The sequence below is a fragment of the Sinocyclocheilus rhinocerous genome, unplaced genomic scaffold (assembly GCF_001515625.1).
Source record: "Sinocyclocheilus rhinocerous isolate Xijiao unplaced genomic scaffold, SAMN03320098_v1.1 scaffold256, whole genome shotgun sequence".
NCBI lineage: Eukaryota > Metazoa > Chordata > Actinopteri > Cypriniformes > Cyprinidae > Sinocyclocheilus > Sinocyclocheilus rhinocerous.
The window spans coordinates 406944-427937 of NW_015632036.1; the positions used below are offsets into that span (position 1 = coordinate 406944).

At 39.1% G+C, this 20994-nt stretch overlaps 1 protein-coding gene across 1 annotated transcript in view; it reads left to right on the forward strand.

Annotated features, from left to right (window-relative positions):
• The window catches only part of LOC107742141 (DNA-dependent protein kinase catalytic subunit-like), a 43020-nt gene extending 22066 nt beyond the window's left edge, over positions 1 to 20954 (forward strand). Inside the window, 49 exon segments of the mRNA XM_016555043.1 lie at positions 324 to 482; positions 637 to 840; positions 1163 to 1342; positions 1437 to 1541; positions 2553 to 2720; positions 3018 to 3145; positions 3242 to 3449; positions 3579 to 3757; positions 4752 to 4920; positions 5192 to 5257; positions 5339 to 5402; positions 5600 to 5748; positions 5883 to 6020; positions 6111 to 6230; positions 6320 to 6463; positions 6597 to 6748; positions 6941 to 7072; positions 7231 to 7342; positions 7966 to 8093; positions 8186 to 8335; positions 8451 to 8624; positions 9250 to 9348; positions 9511 to 9721; positions 11230 to 11422; positions 11597 to 11803; positions 11918 to 12033; positions 12107 to 12238; positions 12352 to 12531; positions 12724 to 12935; positions 13029 to 13167; positions 13494 to 13682; positions 14087 to 14311; positions 14468 to 14576; positions 14852 to 14954; positions 15103 to 15265; positions 15684 to 15858; positions 16015 to 16199; positions 16561 to 16741; positions 16925 to 17082; positions 17401 to 17612; positions 17688 to 17775; positions 17966 to 18109; positions 18250 to 18457; positions 18569 to 18636; positions 18720 to 18936; positions 19217 to 19287; positions 19468 to 19656; positions 19895 to 20034; positions 20282 to 20954. Coding sequence (XP_016410529.1) covers positions 324 to 482; positions 637 to 840; positions 1163 to 1342; positions 1437 to 1541; positions 2553 to 2720; positions 3018 to 3145; positions 3242 to 3449; positions 3579 to 3757; positions 4752 to 4920; positions 5192 to 5257; positions 5339 to 5402; positions 5600 to 5748; positions 5883 to 6020; positions 6111 to 6230; positions 6320 to 6463; positions 6597 to 6748; positions 6941 to 7072; positions 7231 to 7342; positions 7966 to 8093; positions 8186 to 8335; positions 8451 to 8624; positions 9250 to 9348; positions 9511 to 9721; positions 11230 to 11422; positions 11597 to 11803; positions 11918 to 12033; positions 12107 to 12238; positions 12352 to 12531; positions 12724 to 12935; positions 13029 to 13167; positions 13494 to 13682; positions 14087 to 14311; positions 14468 to 14576; positions 14852 to 14954; positions 15103 to 15265; positions 15684 to 15858; positions 16015 to 16199; positions 16561 to 16741; positions 16925 to 17082; positions 17401 to 17612; positions 17688 to 17775; positions 17966 to 18109; positions 18250 to 18457; positions 18569 to 18636; positions 18720 to 18936; positions 19217 to 19287; positions 19468 to 19656; positions 19895 to 20034; positions 20282 to 20486 — 7548 coding nt within the window. The 3' untranslated portion in view covers positions 20487 to 20954.
• Positions 20955 to 20994: the final 40 nt, after the last annotated feature.

A 20994-nucleotide genomic window follows, 5' to 3' on the forward strand; every position in this document is an offset into this window, starting at 1 on the left:
TTTAAGGTATCTAATATTTTTATACTTATTTTCCATGATCTAAATATTCTTAAAATTAAAAGTTTGTTGTCATTTGGAAGTGTGTAGGCCTTCTTGCATTATTTTGCTGTTACATCATGATTATATATTCAGTGGCATAAAATGGTCTTTAAAATGACAATAATATCGCTTATCGCAATTATTTCTTGGGCAATATATCGCACAACAAAAAGTTGTTATCGTGACAGGCCTACACTGAATAAATGAATGTTATTGTAGTTATGTTCAGTCTACACAGTGGTTACATTAACATTTAGGTTGTGATGTTTACGGGTTCTCTGTAGGATGCTAGTTATGGTCGCTCTCTGGGCTCAAAACTTCTCACTAGTGTGTATAAAAGCATTGCTCCTGGAAGAGACAGGAAGTCTCTGCCCTCCATGGATGTTGGCAGCAGGAAGTTGGCTGACAGACTTGTGCAGTTGGCATTCTGTTTGGGTGATCAGGCAAGTGGTGTGAATGACAGGTAAACTAAGGGAAGGACTAACATTAAAGTTAAAATTCTTTAAAATTAAAATTCTGTGGTTGTTTATGTTTTTGTATGCATCTGTTAAATTAATCAAATCTTGAAACCTGTCTTTATTTCCCTAAACAATTCAGAGTGAACAGACTGTTGGCCTTTTGCTGAACACCAGTACGCTCTCCGTCCCTCTCTCTGGCAGTCTGAATCCTCACTTCCTCAGCTTCTCTCACGGAGAGTACTTCTACAGCCTCTTCCAGACATCTCTCAATACTGAGTTACTCCGCAGAGTGGAGCACACAGTGCCGCTGCTGCTGACTGCAGCCAACCAGAACCCCTGCATGGTGAGCCATAAAACAAGATTGGGCTATGTTTCCTAAAAGCATTGTAAGCCTATGTAGATTGAAGAAACTACTCACACCAATGGCCCCTATGATCTGCTTAGACTTACGGTGCTGACAGGAACTGCAGTCCTGGTGAAGCTAACAGAAAACTCTAGTTGTTCTTCACTTCTTATGACTGAAACTATATATCTTGGTTTTTTCTGACATGCTTTTCTTTGTCTGATTGGTTGGACATATACTACAAATAAGTGCTAGTGAGAGGGGCTTGACCATTCTCTTCATAAGCACTGCAATCTGTAAAGTTGTTTGACTGTCTCTTTAGGTTAGTGTTCTGCTGAATGGCATGTTGGATCATAGTTTCTGTGAGCGTTCAGTGAGAAAGTCCCAATTGGCTGAACAGGTGCTCAAGGCCTGGGATTTACTCAGGCCGTGGTGGGAGGGTCCTGCAGCCTCACCAGAGAGCAAAACTTCAGTCCTTTCAGTGCTTGCCAAAGTGCTCCAGGTACCACATCAATTATACTTTATTTTCAGTGCATTGTGAAGTGCTAAAATGGGTACATGAATGTGATTTTAATTTTATTTTTTCCCCCCTACAGATCGATTCCTCTGTATGCTCCAATACAGATCACCCAGCATTCAATGCTGTGTTCACTACTTTCATAGCCCTTCTCACAGATATATCTATGCCACTAAATCTCAAGGTAACCTTTTCCAGTTTGAAGCGCACAGATATTTTTAAACTGCCCCTATTATGCCATTTTTAAGGTTCCTAATATTGTTTTGGGAGTCTCCTACAATAGCTTTACATGCATGCAAGGCCAAAAAACGCTTTTGTTTTCTCAAAATATGCATTTAATATCACCTCATTTTCCAGCGATTCTGAAATGATTCGTTCAAAGCAATTCAAAGATTCAGTCTCTCTAAACCCCTCCTTTCCGTGAGCTTGCTCTGCTCTGATTGGTCAGATGGCCCAATCTGTTGTGATTGGTCTACCGCGTAGAGCGCGTGTCTGAAACAGTACGCCCATTGCCATAGTTCAGTATTTTGAATGCTCGATAGAAAATATAAACATCTGTTCTTTATCATACTTACAAATTTTGATTCAGTGGAGCCAGCTGGTCCAAATAAATTGGGTACTAAGCGATCTTTCAAGAACAAGCGTTTTGTGAATCCTGCGTTTAACTTCACAAGATTAGAGAAGCAGTCGTCAGTAAAATTATATGTTTGTGGGTGGGGTCAAGTTGTTTGCAACCGGCTAATGTAGAATATAGGCGGGAATTATGCAAATGTGTTACCCCGTGATGTGTAGCCGTCACGGAAGTGGGATTCGAATTACTAACGACTCGTTTAGGCTGTTCAGAGTCGATTCTTTATTTTGGGAGACAATAACTTTATTTATCATGCACTTTCGGCTTTACAAGATCGTTTACATTCACATACAGCTACATAACACACTGCATGAAAGGCAATATTGGAAATAGCATAAGGGGCACTTTAAAATTTACTCTGTATTTTGCAAATGTGCACCAAAATGTGCACTGGTTATACATTATACTCATTCTTGTAGTGACAAAATTATATTGACACTGTAATATGGTAAAGACCAAAACTGGAAAAAGTGATTTTTAGTGCATGTTTTGGCTTATGGAGTATATATTGATTTCTTCATCTTTCTCTGATTTCACTTTCTTCTCTTCACTCTCTGTTATTAGAGCCAGGCTCTGACCATGCTGCCCTTCTTTTCTACATTATCCAGCATGCCCCTGGAGGAGCTCAGGAGGGCTCTGGAGACACTGGTGGCTACACATTTCCCTATGCAGTCAGATGAATTCCCTCGTGGATCACTTCAGTGCAATAACTACATGGACTGCATTAGCAAGGTGAGATGCTTAAACTAGATGTCAGACACTGACGTTTATTCAGCTTAAGTGGTTATACTCACAAGTACATATACTGTGAATTCTACAGATACCATGTTTTACTTTTTCTTTCACAATTTCATTATGACTTAAAATCAGTACATTTACAACATTGACTTGAAGTTTTACAACATTTTGCTGCTTAATGTAACCCTTGTTGAAATAAAGGAAAGCTGGAGTTAACAGGGAGAACTAAAAAAAAAAAATTTGTTCTTTTTTTGTAAAATTATAATTGGTCATTCATTTTGATAACATCAGTTTTTAGAGGCTCTGCAGCTGTCTCAGAGTCCTTTGTTATTGAAGCTCATGGCTAGAGTTCTGTGCCGGGACAAAAAACATATCATGGAGGAGCTCTTTCAGACCTGCTTTCAAAATATTGCTCACCAGTAAGTTCAAAAAGATTCTTCTTTATGTGTCTATATTTACAGTTGCTTAGATTTATTTATAATATGCATATGTTGCATATTCTTTCTCTTTGTCAGGTCCCATTTGGAAAGACAGGTTCTTCTCCTCAGCTCTGTCTACCAGTCATTTCAAGCCAAAGATGTGCCTTCAAACTCCATGCTCATGGGTCTTATTGACAGAGTGCTGCTGCCACTGGCTTTTCACTGCAGCCCTCAAGCACTCTCTCAGTTCTTCATTACTAATATTTCTGATATCATGACTACTCTACAGGCACTCTTCACCAAGGTGCGTTACATCGGGTTATTAAAGTATACTAAATATGATTCAGGTAGATCTGTTCAAATCTAAAAACATGTTTTTGCGCTTTCATTCAGACATACTGTTAATGTATGTTTCCTGTCATCTGTCCTCCAGTCTGTTGAGTCAGTGTTTGAGAGTCAGATTATGATGAAGAGTGGCTGTTGTAAGCTGCTGGAGGTGTTATACTCTCGTCTGTCTAAAGAGGAAGTCTATTCTAAAAACTCAGCTATCAACCAGGCCTTCTGTGGCACAGGCAGTGCAGAAGGCAATGAGCTTTCCAAGAACCTCCTCAAGTATATATTTAAAATATTCATTTTTCTCTTTTTTTACCTTTAAGAGCAGGTATTACACTTTATATGGTCCGGTGATTCAGTGTCTTTAACACTCTTGTGCCCGTTTTATGTTGTTAAGAGTGATGGTTTGCTTCAGAAGACTGGGACACAATTTTATTACTTTTAAACATCCTTAAAGTCAATATGAAATCAAAATGGACAATTCTTTATTGACTATTTCAGTATTTATTATAAATTATTTAACTTTAAATAATTTATAATGTGCCCTAGTAATCTTTAATGAAAAACTTCACCCCCTCACAATGACATCTCTTCTCTGATTACGTATTTACCAGCACAATGGTGGGACCATAATCCCTTCCCTCCAGCAACCTATCACTCACATGACATCACAGCAATAGCACAACAACAACAATATTTCAGTCAATCCCTGATGGACAAATCGAGCACTTTTCTTGTTTATAAAGTCGTTTCATCACATTTGGGAAGAAAATATGATTCACCCACAATTAAAAATTATTGGTAACACTTTAGTATAGGGACCAATTCTCACCATTAACTAGTTGCTTTTAGCATGCCTATTATTAACATATTGGCTGTTTAATAATACTTATAAAGCACATATTCTGCATGACCATATTCTACATCCCTAATTCTACCCAATACCTAAACTTAACAACTACCTTATACTAACTATTAATAAGCAGCAAAATTAGGAGTTTATTGAGGCAAAAGTTGTAGTTAATGTTTGTTAATAGCAAGAATTGAACCTTAAAATAAAGTGTGACCAAATTATTTTATGGAATACATTCTGAGAGATAACTCAGACAAGTGTCTACACAAGAAAGTAAGTCTTTTTTTTTAATCCTTTACATATGTTGATAAGTAATACAATTAACACTCAGGAATTCAGGAGCAAACTGCAAAAAAATGCCATAATTGTGAAGTAGATTTAATTTTAATATCTGAACCTAAGCAATACAATATATGTCAGATCGTGTTTTGAGGCCTTCACTGAGAACATGGCAGGAGAGACAGTTCTGCTGGAGCTGCGGAGACAGTATCACTGTGCTGCTTATAATTGTACCATCGCCGTGATCAGCTGCAGCTTCAATGAGACCAAATTCTATCAGGGCTTCCTCTTCACTGAGAAACCTGACAAGGTCTGTGACTGTGCACACTAAGAATTCAATATGTATCGTGTATAAGCAGTGTTCATGTTTGTTACATTTATTATTTTGTTTGTTACATTTAAATTTTTACAGTATATTTATGATATTTGTTAATTTGTGTTCATGTTCTTTCTCTTATATGTTGCATAAGAAAGGCGCACACACATTCCTAGTAAAACAGACTTAGAATTTCAAGTGTGTCCTTCTCTCTGATAGAAAGTAAGTTAATTTGTTGTTTGATTTTTTTTTTTTTTTACCCCAGAATCAATTCATATTTGACAACCTCATTGATACACAAAGGGTGTACAACTTTCCTATAGAGATTGATGTAAGTAAAGCTTTTAAATATTTTATATTTGTATTTGTTTTGTGTTGTGTTGTATTGTATCATGTTTCCTTGTGTTGAAAGGTCCCTATTGAGAGGAAAAAGAAATATGTCATGATCAGGAAAGAAGTGAGTGGAGAAAATGGAGGTGAGTTGTCTGAGATATCTACAAGCTTGTTAACTACATGTTTAGAAAGATAGATGCCATCCATGAATATTTGTGAAGATGCTGTTGTTGTCATGTATATTCCAGGGCAGACTGCTTTTAGCGTAAATTCACAAGGTGCTTTTATAGATGCCATCTGCTCTCTTATAAGTCATATTCATTATCTCGTTCTTTTTCAGATGCACCTGTATATCTCTCCTCCCAGTCCTACATGGCAGACAGCAGTCTCAGTGAGGAGATGAGTCAGTTTGACTTCTCCACTGGAGTTCAGAGCTTCTCCTACAACTCCCAGAATCCTTCAGGTGGGAGCAGCTCCAGCAGGACTCGGGTAAGTCTCAGGAGAGATTAGTGTTTTTGTTGTTGTTGTTTTTTTTTCTTTTTTTTCCTTTTTTTTTGTAAAGCAGAAGTTATAGGTTTCAGAAGATTTTCTTTCTTTTTATGATTAACTGTCCGCGTTTTTAGGAGCATAAGGAAGTTGTGTCTCAGGATGAGACTTTGGAGCTTGAGATGGATGAGCTGAATCAACATGAGTGTATGGCAAATATGACGGCACTGCTGCGCCTCATGCAAAGGAACAACATCACCCCTAAAATAGAGGAGGTCAGTCTCAGCATGACCTCAAGGGCATGAACAGTTTTGCCTAGATTTCGAGTCAGAACACTGCTGGAGATTTTCTATGTTTTGTTTTAGGGAGTGACACCTAGTGATCTTCCTCCCTGGATGAAATTCCTGCAGGGGAAGCTGGACAATCCATCCACCCCGCTAAACATTAGACTCTTCATAGCCAAACTTATCATCAATACTGAAGAGGTACTGCTTCATAGGGTTCTCTTTGCTTCTCTCTGGATTTATTGATATGTTGTATATGTGGTGTTTTTAATGTACATCTTCATGTCCAGATATTTCGTCCATATGCAAAGCATTGGCTGGGCCCACTGGTGCAGCTGGTGGTTTCCAGTAGCAATGGAGGAGAGGGCATTCACTTTATGGTAGTGGATATTGTGGTGACTGTCCTCTCATGGGCAAGTGTGGCCACACCAAAGGTCTGTATTAGATGGTATTTTTACTCATTTATTGATTCTCAGTGTATTTTATTTGCAAAGATTTATATATACATTGCATACATTTTAATATATTGTATTGTCGCTTTATTGCTTTATCTCTCTTACTGTTTAGGGTAGCACAAGAGATGAAGTTTTGGCCAATAGGCTCCTTGGGTTTCTGGTTAAGAACTGCTTCCACTCCAAACGGGCTCTTTTCCACCACAGCCTCGAGATTATCCGCACGGTTGTGGAATGCTGGAAGGACTGCCTCACAATACCCTATGAGTATGAAAAATAAACGGACCAAAGTACTTTATTTATTACCAATAGTTTGTAAAATAAGTGAAAATATTTCAGAATTTGTGAGAATATTTCTGAAAATCTAGGCTTAGATTTTTGTGATTCTATGCTAAAATGACCATGCATAGATTAATGGATGCAAAAGCATAGATATTTTTTCTCTTTTTCCGCCCATAGTTTGATATATGAACGATTTGCTGGAATGGATCCCAACAGCAAGGATAACTCTGTTGGTCTACAGCTTTTAGGCATTGTAATGGCCAATAATCTTCCTCCTTATGATGCTGCATGTGGCATTGAGCATAACAGGTAAACATTTTGTTTAATATATATATATATACTGTATATATATATATATATATATATATATATATTATATCATACAAATGTTTTCCATGTTTTTTTCCCCCTGAAATTATTACTTTAAATTTAAAACCAATGTTGTTCTCTGTCAATTCCTGTTACAGATACTTTCAGTCACTAGCCAACAACTTGTCATTCATCAGCTATAAAGAGGTTTACTCGGCAGCTGCTGAGATCATTGGCTTAATCCTAAACTACATGACTGAGAGAGAAAATGTATGTGTGGTTGTTTGTTCCTGCCAAACTGTATCACATTTGTCACCTGAGATATTTTGTTTGACATTGCAATATATTGTAAATGTGAAGGTTGTCTTTAGATTAGGGCTGCACAATTAACCGAATTTCTAATCGCGATTACAATTATGGATGCCACAATTACATAATCGTTCAAAGGTGCAATTAATCGTTTAAAGTCCACTTATGTTATTCTGCATGCTTAAGATGTGTGTTTTTTTCTTGCTACAGGTTATCTTAAGGGTTTTTCCATTGTTTTAATTTTAGTTTTAGTATAACATTATAATATCATGCTTATTTGTACTTTTTTATTTAAAGAAGAAACGAATCCAATGTATAGTTGAAATTTGAGGATTAATACTATAGAAAAGCAATAAAAGTTTTTCAGTTAGTGTTTTCAGCTTGTTTATTTTCATATAAAAATACGGCATGCAGTTGCTTCAACCAATGGTGTAAACATCATTCAATGTAGATTGTGATAATCGCAATTAATAATCGCAATTAGAATTTCAAGGGAATAATCGACAATTATGATTTTCGTCATAATCGTGCAGCCCTACTTTAGATAGTATCCAGTAACTAATTGTTGTTTTTCTTTGTTGTAGCAAAATAAAGGGCCCTTATTGAATATTACTATTACAAAGCTCATGGATTTGAGGAAGAAGGAGGTGGATGACACATTTATTGTTTGCCTGAGCAAAGTGTCCAAACACTTCCCACCCTTAGTGGATCGGTGAGATTAGTTTTTTTTTCCCCCTATTAAGTCCTATCCAGTAAAGGCTTAAGGATATTTATTTAAATATTGTTTGTCTTTATATTTCACAGATTTGTAAATCCTGTTTTTTATTTGCTGCCAAAGCTGCATGACATTTTGGAGACACACTGCCTTGAATGTGTGCTGAGTCGTGCTGATGTCATCCCTGAAATCTACCTGCACCTGAAGACCAAAGGCCTCTCACAGATCATGAGCCACAAGTCCGTTAATACTGCCGGATCTCATTTCATTTCCATGTGTTATTTCAGGTTTTATGCCTGTGAATGTAAAATATTTTAGATAAACCCTCTTCACGTCACATGCTGTGTCTTTCAGAGATGAAGGCAGGCAGCGGGTTTGTCTGGATATCATACATAAGATCCTGGCACGTCTGAAACCAGAAGAGCTGAAGGAGATTTTGGGAGCTGTCACAGCATTTGTGTCTCACCCGTCTCCTGTCTGCAGAGAGAGAATGTATGACATCCTGATGTGGATCCAGGACAACTACAGGTAACTGACTCTACAAACCTCCTCTTATCCAGTCCTGTTTTACTCCTTTTCATCATTCATCACACAAATGACTTTTGCTGTTCATTTCCTCTGTCTAATGTGTTTCTACTGATTTTGTGCTGTTCTCTCAGTCTCCCAGGTTGTTTGACTTTTACAGTTGAATGTTTTACATTTTAATATTTCATCACACATTAAATGTACACTACCATTCACATGTTTTGGGTCGGTAAGATTTATGTTACCTAGCTTGCATTTATTTGAATACAAATACAATAAAAACAATAATTTGTGAAATATTATTACAGTTATTATGTAATTTATTCCTGTGATGGCAAGGCTGAATTGTTAGCAGTCATTACTCCAGTCTTCAGTGTCACATGATCCTTCAGAAATCATTCTGACATGCTGATTTGGTGCTCCATAAACATTTGTTTTTATTATCAGTGTTGAAAACCGTTGTGCTGGTTAATAATTTTGCGGAAACCATAATAAATTTTGTAACCACGTAAAAGATCAATAAATGTATAAATGCATCTGTGCTGAATAAATCTTTTTTTTTTATCTTACTGAGAGTGACCGCAAACATTTGAACAGTAGTGTACATGTAATCATGATGTGTTTGCAGTGACACTGAGAGCATGGAAGACAGCACCTCTGTTGAAGTGCTCAGTGCAGCTCGAGAAACTCTCCTCCAGGGGCTGACAGATGAAAACTACGGCTTACAGTAAGCGGACTAGTTACCTGCTATGATCATTTGAATTTCACTTTGATTTTTCATCATTTTAAATAAAAGCATTAGCATTTGTGAATTTGAAGCTTCTCACAAATCAATCACAAAACATGAACCTAAAGTATTTTCTCACACTCCTATGTGATTTCTCTTTAGGCTTTATGTGCGTAATTTCTGGAGTCATGAGAGCCGTTTACCTCCAGACACACTGGAGCGCATGCTTGTGGTGCTGAAGTCACTGTATTCGTCCCGCATTGAAGAACAGTTCCTCAGTCTGGCCACTGACCTGCTTCTCGAGATGACCAGTCACAGCCCTGACTACACACGCAACATGTTTGAGTTCCCACTCTCTGAGTGCAAGTTTCAGGTTAGAACTGCTGTTTATTTTCCCTGGGTCTTTGAATCATACCTAGTGTTTGATTCATTTAAATTAAAGTTATTTTTCAAGACCATAATTTCAGTGCTTTCTGTTCTATTCATGTATTCCAGGACTACGCAATAGACCAAAGCTGCATGACATTTTGGAGACACACTGCCTTGAATGTGTGCTGAGTCGTGCTGATGTCTTCCCTGAAATCTACCTGTACCTGAAGACCAAAGGCCTCTCACAGATCATGAGCCACAAGTCCGTTAATACTGCTGGATCTCATTTCATTTCCATGTGTTATTTCAGGTTTTATGCCTGTGAATGTAAAATATTTTAGATAAACCCTCTTCACGTCACATGCTGTGTCTTTCAGAGATGAAGGCAGGCAGCGGGTTTGTCTGGATATCATACATAAGATCCTGGCACGTCTGAAACCAGAAGAGCTGAAGGAGATTTTGGGAGCTGTCACAGCATTTGTGTCTCACCCGTCTCCTGTCTGCAGAGAGAGAATGTATGACATCCTGATGTGGATCCAGGACAACTACAGGTAACTGACTCTACAATCCTTATCCAGTCCTGTTTTATCTCAGTCTCCCAGATTGTTCTTCATTTGTTCTTAATTGAATGTTTCATGTCAGATTAAATGTACACTACCATTCAAAAGTTTGGGGTCGGTAAGATTTTTTAGTCAATATATTTATTTGGTGCTCAACACACATTTCTTATCATTATAAATGTTGAAAACAATTGTGCTGCTTAACATTTTTGTGGAAATGGTGATAATTAATTTTGCAACCATGTAAAAGATCAATTTAATGCATCAGTACTGAATAAATTATTTCTTTAAAAAAATCTTACTGACAGTGACCCCAAACCTTTGAACAGTAGTGTGCATTAAAATAATAATGTGTTTGCAGTGACTCTGAGAGCATGGAAGACGGCACCTCTGTTGAAGTGCTCAGTGTAGCTCGAGAAACTCTCCTTCAGGGGCTGACAGATGAAAACCATGGCTTACAGTAAGCAGACTAGATACCTGCTTGATCATTTTAATTTCACTTTGATTTTTCACAATTTTAAACAAAAGCATAAGCATTTGTGTATTTGAATCTTCTCACAAATCAATATCAACACACCCCTAAAGTAATTTCTCACATTTCTATTTGATTTCTCTTTAGGCTTTATGTGCGTAATTTCTGGAGTCATGAGAGCCGTTTACCTCCAGACACACTGGAGCGCATGCTTGTGGTGCTGAAGTCACTGTATTCGTCCCGCATTGAAGAACAGTTCCTCAGTCTGGCCACTGATCTGCTTCTCGAGATGACAAGTCGCAGCCCTGACTACACACGCAACATGTTTGAGTTCCCACTCTCTGAGTGCAAGTTTCAGGTTAGAACTGCTGTTTATTTTCCCTGGGTCTTTGAATCATACCTAGTGTTTGATTCATTTAAATTAAAGTTATTTTTCAAGACCATAATTTCAGTGCTTTCTGTTCTATTCATGTATTCCAGGACTACGCAATAGACTCTAACTGGCGTTTGCGGAGTACGGTCCTCACGCCGATGTTTATGGAGACCCAAGCCACCCAGGGTTCTGGCACCCAGGGTTCAGAGGCTGCAGGAAGCCAGGCAGCCACAATGAGGGGTCAGGTCAGGGCCACACAGACGTCCCTGGAGTTCTCTCAGACTCTGGCTCCTGGTGCAGGTACCTCATGAAATATAAAAGGAGCTTTAGTTTTTTACTTACATAGTGTTGTTCAGTGGATTTTGTAACAGCAGGCTCAGATTTGTTGGAAAGATGTGAGGAGAAATTTATTGAAGGTTAACTAATGACAATTCACATATCTTTCTGTGTAATAATAGACATCTGTTTTTTCAGGACGCCGTTCAGCATACAACTGGTTAACCGGGAGCAGTGTGGACACACTGGCTGATTATTCCCTTTCATCTGATTCTTTATCATCACTTTTGGTGTTTGAGAAAAAGAGATCCAAACGCCCCCAAGCTGCTTGGATAGCCGTGGGTGCAGGGTTTGGCTCTAAACGCCTCACTGCTGCCAGTGACGAGACAGACAGTCGGAGTGCAGGTGAGACACCAAAAAAAAAGTATTTACATTTGATTTCTGACAATTCGCAAAGGTTGGACTTGACTAGCATCAAGCACTTCCTCAGTGAAACTCTATTGGTTTGTTTTCACACAGCTGAGCGGGAGCGGCGTGCAGACATTCTGAGGCTCAGGAGGCGATTTATAAAGGATAAAGAGAAGGAGAACATCAGATTCGCCAAGAAAGAAATTCAGTCCCAAAGAACTGAAAGGGTAGGTCTTCTTTCATAGATCAACATTTGCATTATCATTTACAATGTTTTTCAATGTTTTCTGTGTTCTACAGGAAAGAAGAGCAGATGTGAAGATCCGTCAGGATGCTCAGGTCACGCTGTACCGCAGCTATAGAGTTGGAGATCTTCCTGATATTCAGATTCAGTACAGCAGCCTCATCGCCCCACTACAGGCTCTGGCACAGGTTCACTGTGATTCAGGATTATTTTCACAATGTGTTCAACACGTTTGAAAGTAATAGACTAAATATAAACAAATTTATAACAAAGTCAGTTCTTGTTTAAATTTGTTTTACAGAGGGATGCCACAGTGGCGAAGCAGCTGTTCAGCTCACTGTTCACTGGGGTGCTGGTTGAAATGGAGGGATCCAAGTCTAGTAAAGAAACAACAACCATTCTGAAGGATCTAGTGCAGACCCTGAACACCTTCCTCAACATGAGCACTGTCTACTTCCCTCCTTTCATTGCTTGTGTACAGGTGTGTACACACTGTGCACGGTGCAGTGATAAGTGTGTTTATAAGCTAGTGAGGCAGTAGACAACAAGACAAGGGTTGAACAGAGCTATTGTTTGCTTAGTCTTATGCAGAAATTTGAATATTAAAAATCTTTAAATTGGGTTTGTTAATTCTATTACTAGCCCTGATGCAAGCACATTTTATGCATTACAGGACATGTGTTATCATCATAAGGCCCTTCTTGGTGTTGAGCCGGCTCTCGTCAGTGCCAGCTGTCTTGCCAGTCTGCAGCAGCCCATGGGCATCCTGTTACTGGAGGAGAGTTTGCTTCATGGCACTGGAATGTCAGAGGAACCTCCCTCAAAACGAGCACGAGGCAAACGAGAGCTGCCACCTGACACAGAAAGATGGATCCACCTTGCCAAGTAGGATCAAACTCCCTCATAAATGTCTGAAGTACTCACAGTTTATCATGCCACAGCCTCAACAGTTCTTTACTGGTTCATATTCCTGTGTAGACTTTACAGGTCTTTGGGAGATTATGATGTGGTCAGGGGAATCTTTAGTGGCAAGATTGGCACAAAGTCAATAACGTTCATGGCCCTGCAAGCAGAGGCAAAGAGTGATTATGCTGAAGCTGTGAAGCTCTGCAAGGAGGTACTGATGTGTGTTTTCTTGTCGCAAACAATATGCAAACATGCCTTGTTTTCCTCTGTCATCTCCTCTGAAATGATTTTGTGCAGCAGTAGTAGCTACACACTATGTCATTGTCTTCCTTTTTCCCTTTTATGATGGGTGGCAACCAGTGCTCATGTGCAAAACCCGATAAATATCACTTGGTTACACCTATTAGAGAATTCTAATTTATGAATATTCAAGATTTATACAGTGCAAGTTGTTTTTTCCGTTTCTGCATATCAGAACATGTATCTGAATTTCTGTAAATACAAATACATATTCAAAAAACAAAATTATTTGTTCAGGCACTGAACAAAGAAGACTGGAACGATGGAGAGCCCACAAACACGGAGAAAGATTTCTGGGAAATTGCTGCACTGGAGGCCTGTAATCACCTGACAGAATGGAAATCTCTGCAGTATTGTGCCACAGTCAACATTGACGACAACTCACCTGTCAATCTAGAAAAAATGTGGACAGAGCCGTTTTATGTGGTACTATAAGTAATTTTGAGCAGTTTTAATTTTGGCTATTTTGCCATGAATCATTGTATCATCTGGAATCTCACCCATTATCAAATAATATGTGACCCTGGACCACAAAACCAGTCTTAAGTCGCTGGGATATATTTGTAGCAATAGCCAAAAATCATGAAGATTTTTGGAAAAATTTTCCATGAAGATATTTTGTAAATTTCCTACCGTAAATATATCAAAACTTCATTTTTGATTAGTAATATGCATTGCTAAGAACTTCATTTGGACAACTTTAAAGGCGATTTTCTCAGTATTTTGATTTTTTTTGCGCCCTCAGAAAAATTTACCCTTATGACTGGTTTTGTGGTCCAGGGTCACATATTTTATCCTGAAGTAATTGCTTATGTTTTTGTCTCTAATAGGAAACATACCTGCAGTACATGATGCGTAGTATGTTGAAGCAGTTGCAGCTGGGGGAGAGAACTCAGGATCTGCTCAGCTTTGTTGATGCTGCTATGAAGACAGAAGAGCACAAGATCATCATGGAGACCCATTACAGTCAGGAGCTGAGTCTACTGTACATCCTGCAAGAGGACTATGACAGGGCCAAATACTATGCCAACAACTGCATGCTAGTCTTCATGCAGGTCAGTTTTGAAAAACCAACCAATCAATTAGTTGTTTCACAGAAAGTATGTATTTTAGTTGGGGTGTTATATAGGCATGCAGACAGACACAAACACAAATAATGTCAGAAATGCAAATACCTGATATTTTTTCCCACATAACATGGTATTATATAGAACTATTCAAGTATCAACCCGCTGCTGAACCGCAGCCGTCTGAATGTGCTACAGTCTGTCCAAGCTTTGACAGAGATCCAAGACTTCCTGAATTATATCTCAGGAGAGGGTGAGTAATTGTTCTCAATGTTGGGTAAACACTTGATGGTTTATAACCATGTTGTGGGGTTCCAGCAGACTAAATAATTTTAATGTGACAGAGTCACATGTTACATATACTTACTATCGTCATAAAAGAATATTATGCAAAATTACAACTAAGTAACCCTAAGTATACCTACCTATAGTAAGTACATGTAGTTAATTAATATTGCTCAGTATTAATTGTGTGGTTACACGGTAACCGCATCACCTTAAAGTGTAACTGTATCTGATTTTTCTCAGTCTCAGTGAGTTCTCTGAAGTTCATGACCAGAAGGTGGACCAGCCGCTATCCGGATGCTAAACTGGACCCCATGAATGTTTGGGATGACATCATCACATCTCGGTGAGTCGGCTAATTTACAACACCTTACTGGGAATACAGATTTCTTAGTGCTGTTGTAGTGAAGAATTAGTTCACCTTGAAATGTCTGTAATGCTATAAAGCTTAATTGTGGAGAAAATGTCCCGTTCTTGCTTTCATCTGTTTTTAGTTGTTTCTTCTTGGATAAGATTCTGGAGAGACTGACCTCCACCCCTGAAAACAGCATGGAGGTGGATGGTGCAGAGCAGGCGAGTGGAGAGGAACTTGGAGTGCTGGTGAAGAACTGCAAGTTCAACATGAAACTACAAATGGCAGACAGTGCATGGAAACAGGTGCTCAGGATTTACTAAATATCAGGGCTGGTGCCTAGTATCTTACTTTTTACTTCTGTAGGGTGAAAAATGAATAAACATCTAATCGTTTTCAACATCAGTAATCACTTAAGCTCATATTTTTGTGTTTAAACCACAGAAACAGAAGAATTAGGAGCAAGCTGAATATGATGTGTTAAAGGGATAGTTCACCCAAAAATGAAAATTCTGTCATTATGTATTCTCTTCCGTGTCAGTCAACGCACTTTCACAAAGTACCACAATGCATGCATGTGTATTCCTCTGCTTGTAAACAAGGCGCAGCGCATCCAGGTTCTACATCAGCTCTACGGGTTCTAAGTCTACAGCATCATCACACGCATACGTATTGGTACTCTCATGAACGCGCATCGACTGACAGTTTAAAATTGTTTGACAGAATAATTTTCCGATGGCATCCAAGCTGTTGACGGAACTTCATCGTGATGCAAAGTCTGATGATGACTGGTTGGTCCGCTGGGTCCACAGCTTCAGCCGTTTTACTCACAGAAGAAGCGCTGGCCTTGGATCTGCTGAAAAGATTAATGCTTTGCTCAAGACTGTTCCACTTCTGAGTATGAATGATCCCCTGTCATATAGAATACACATAATTTCAACCCCTAAACCAGGCTTACTTTTCAAGTATTGAATTTTTGCTGAAAATAAGTTTAGGTTACCAGTGTAATACCAGAGTATTGAGCGATTTTCATGGTAGACACATTATTTTACAGTTGATGCTGGTAGACAGAGTGAAGGCTCATCTGCTCGAATACTCTGTGACCAGAAGATCCTTCTGGGCACCACCTATGACCTCATGGCCAGAGCTGCGGATTGCAGTCCTTCTGCTGTGGAGACTCTCGGGGAAGATAAAGTACAGAAGATTCTCCAACTGTCAGGGGCCTCATCCATCACCCAGGTAATGAGTTATTTAAATGTAGCTTTTTGGGATATATTGTTTATTGAAAGCACAATTAGGTAATTGCTATTGTAGAATTGGTCATGTTTTTAATAAGCTGATATAAAGATGTTTAGCTTTGCATTTAAGCTGCACATTTTTAATGTCCTCAATATGAAAAGAGCAAGAAACAGCACCATGTTGCAAATACACTTATTTACAAATATGACTTACTCTTGAAGTGTATGCAGTCTTTGGTATCAAGGATAGATTCTTACAGTTTGTGCACAAATTAATAATGCTAATCTATACAGATTTATTAAAAAGCTGTTTTAATGACCTCTGAATCATGATAATTGTTGGGTGTTTTTTTTCTGCTTAGGTGGTGGAGGGTCTGCAGATGCAGGCTCTGGAGATGTTGCGAAGTGCTGCACGTAAGGCAGAAGAGGAAGAGCAGTCCTTCGGCCAGCAGCATGTGAACACACGTGGTATTGTGGAGGCCTACATGACCTTGGTCAACTTTTGTGACCGAAGACTAAGAGATAGTGAACAAAAAGAAGAGGGTGAGGCAACTGTGCAGCACCCAACTGTTCTCATAATTCTAGTAGAAAGTTAAAACTAATGAAGAGCACCCTATGAGTGTCTCACAGGATTTATAATGTCTTTTTGTGATTCAATGCATCCAAGTATTGGGTTGCAGGTGAAGTTGATGTGCTTATAACAACACTTTTGATGTTTGATTCTAGCAATCAGTTCTAAACTGCAGTCCTTGCCTGGACATGTAGTGAAGATGATGCTGAAGGCATTGAAGCTCCACTCGGATGAGGCCAGGCTCAAATTTCCTCGTCTATTGCAGCTAGTAGAACTGTACCCTGCAGAGATCCAGGACCTGATGGTCAGAGAGGTGTGAGAAGATCATTTGCTTTGATTTTAGGGCTCATGTACAGTATGGGTCAGCCAGTCATTATAGCAAAATAAAGCCTGATGCAAAGCGGAAATCAGAGTGTCCGGAAGCGCTGAACAAAATCTTTTTACAAAACGAGTTAAATCAATATTTAGAGATTAGATATTTTTAGAAGAAAAGGTCAATCTGAATGTACAAGGCCACCATAAACAACTACTTTGGTGAATCATGTAATGATGCTTGATCCTTCATCTTCTTCATGAAGTATTAATTTTTGAGCAAGCTGCTTCTCTCATGTTTTTTTTTTTGTCCTGGTAGGTTGTTAGTGTGCCTTGCTGGATGCTGATTGGCTGGATCAGTCAAATGATGGCACTGCTTGACAAGCCACAGGCGACAGCAGTTCAGCATGTTATAGAGGAGATCGCTGAATGCTATCCACAAGCCCTCATCTACCCGTACATGATCAGCAGTGAGAACTACACGTTTGAGGAATCTGCGAGTGGTCAGAGGAACCGGGAGTTTGTTGAAAAGTATGTAAAGTACTGTGCAGCTGTGTAAGAGGATTTGACCTTCCTGGTACTGACAATGTGTTGTTTGTGTTCCAGGCTGAAGTCATTACTGGATAAAGGTGGTGTCGTCCAAGAGTTTGTAGACGCCCTTCAGCAACTTACTAACCCTGAAATGCTTTTCAAGGTACAAAATTATTTTTCCTTGAAAGATCCATTGGTTATGCCAGTTTTGAGATTCAAGCTGCTTGAACAGATTGCAGTTTCAGGTGGTGCTGCTATGGCACAGTAATTCTAAGTTACCCTTAACTTACTGAGACATTACATTTTTATGGTGCTATTGTGGTAGTCTTGATTCTCAAGTAATGGTTTGGCAGGATTGGTGGGATGAGATGAAGAATCAACTGGACAAACCAGACCTGGACAAAAAGAAAATGAAGCAGCTCTATGAGGAAATGGTTGGAATGCTTGGTGATTCTAAGTCTCCAGGATTTGGATCTTTCAGAAGAAAATTCATTCAGGTTCACAACTTAGAATACTTAGGGCTGCATGATTAATTGAAATAAAACTCTAATGAGATCATTAGTCAGGCCTTCGCTGGTTTCTTTGTATTTCTTACATACTTCTATTCTACTGTTACATTTTTATGTCCTTGTTGCAGAAATACTGTAAAGAAGTAGAGAAGCTGCTTGGTGCTGGTGGGTCCAAGTTGTATGAAAGGCGAAAAGATAAGGAGTTCCTTCAGAAGGTGGACCGCCTTGCTATCTCAATGAGAGGTTTCCAAAAGGAACCAGGGAACATGAAGGAATATTCACCCTGGCTTAGCAGCTTCAAAGCAGAAACACTCAAAAATGAACTGGAGGTACCAGGTAAGTTCAGAACATTTTTGTATATAATGTCACTTGTTTCTCATTACTTCATTAAAGTTCTGCATTTAGTGTTAAGTGTCTTTTTCTCTGGCTCTGGTTTTTCCTCTACAGGTCAATATGATGGCCAATCGAAGCCTTTGCCAGAATATCATGCAAATATCACAGGTTTTGACGAAAGGGTATGAGGAATAATGTTCTTATTATAAGATGTCATTTTGAGATGATTATTTCAGTGTGTAACAGTTCATCTTCTCAACCTTAGGTAAAGGTTATGACATCTATTCGTCGGCCAAAGCGCATCATCATTCGAGGAGATGACGAGCGGGATTATCCGTTCCTAGTGAAGGGTGGCGAGGACCTGCGACAGGACCAGCGCATCGAGCAGCTCTTTGGCGTGATGAACATGATTCTCAATCAGGACACTGCCTGTTCTCAGCGGAGCCTGGCACTCTGCACTTACCAGGTCATTCCCATCACTAGCAGGTACTAGGATGGGCTTCTCATGACTCAACTTGTGTGCTGGCCTGTCTTTAACTGGTCTTTTGGGGTCTTTAAAGGGGTCATATGATGCGATTTCAAGTTTTCCTTTCTCTTTGGAGTGTTACAAGCTCTTGGTGCATAAAGAAGATCTGTAAAGTTGCAAAGACTAAAGTCTCAAATCCAAAGAGATATTCTTTATAAAAGTTAAGAGTCAACCACACCTACCTAAAACGGCTCGTTCTAACACGCCCCCACATGTCTACGTCACGATGTGGGAAGATTTGCATAACACAGAGACTGGTGGTATGATTGGCATCGACTTCGGTCATGCTTTTGGATCAGCCACACAGGTGGGCTTTTTGTCTGGTATTCAGTAGTTTGTTTGACTGACCGTTCAATGATTCTGTAAGGTGACAAGTACAGGTACAAACAGTTGCTGTACCAATATAGACACAAGTTTGATGAACAGCTTGACTTGATGATTTAATTAAGAGTTAAGAACAATAACCTGTCTTACATGTTGCATGTAGTTCCTCCCAGTGCCTGAACTGATGCCATTTAGGCTGACACGGCAGTTTATAAACTTGATGCGACCCATGGCAGAGTCTGGTCTCATCCAGAGTGTGATGGTACACTCATTACGTGCCTTCAGAGATGACCCAGACCTGCTGCTCAACACCATGGATGTGTTTGTGAAGGAGCCTTCACTCGACTGGAAGGTAGAAGAACTCAAAGCAGATTATAACCATGCAAACAGAAACAAATAGCTTGCTTTCCTTATTGCCACATACAGGTAGCCCTCAATGTAATCATCAAAGTGATCTGCCCTCATTGTAGACCTGTTTAACATTTTCCATTTTTCCCCACCTAAGAATTGAGGCTTAGACATCGAGTCATTATCAAAGAGACAGGCTAACTGAATTGTGAAAGACAACGGCACTATTTCTCATGTTACAGAACTTTGAGCTGAAGCAGCTGAAGAAAAGAGGTACCTGGACAGAGAGTGTGAACACCAAAAAAATAAACTGGTTCCCTCTACAGAAGGTCAACTTTGCTCGCCGGAAGCTAGAGGGAGCCAATCCCTCGGTTATAACAAGGTAGGTAGATCCAACCACACAACTCTCATTTTTGTGGATTTCTGGCAAATATACATGACCATTTAACACTTACATTGGCAGCATATCATGATCATTTGTAATTAAGTTCAACCACTTGCATTAAATGAATATAGTTTTTTTCCTAATTCTTGTGAAGACTTCAGAATAGTTTTACGGATGACAAAACATACCAGTTGTAATTTCCAGAAAACACATTTCTAACCATGTTGGTTTGTTGATGTTTTAGTGAGGAGCTCTGTCTTGGATTTGAGAAGACCCCAGAATATAAGGAAATGTTGGCTGTTGCCCGAGGCGAAAAAGAACACAACATACGAGCTCAACACAATGAGAAAGACCTGAGTGTTGAAGATCAGGTAGACTGCTTGCTCGATCAGGCAACTGACCCCAATATACTGGGCAGGGTGTGGATAGGCTGGGAACCATGGGTTTGAACCAAATAGTAGGTAACAATGAAACAAGTTCATGTGGTTTTTGTATTTTTTTTTTTCAACCCCTTTTTCAAAGTGTGAAGACCAGGCTTTCAAAACCACAACTGCTGTCATATGGCACGGTTTTGTAGTAATGTTCTGCTAGATACTATAGATTAAACTAAACAGACCTTGTGTTGATAAACTGAACAACACAGTTGTCATATTCCATTGCACTGCTTTGAAGGAAACTAGTCATCAAATAAAGCATCTATACATGTCAAAATTGTCATAAAGTATACAAAGTCAACGTAATCTGATATGAAATTGTTGACTCTTCATCCTCTCCACTTTTATTTTTGGACACATCAGCCTTCATTAATCACTAGTGTAAAGATTATGTTGCTGGGAGCATTTTCATCTAAAGTGAGCTAGTGTGATTACCACCGTGTTTGGTGTCACAACTTGGTAAAGGATAACTTAATTTGAATGAGGTGCAAATATTATTTCTCAAAATGGTAAACCAAAAAAG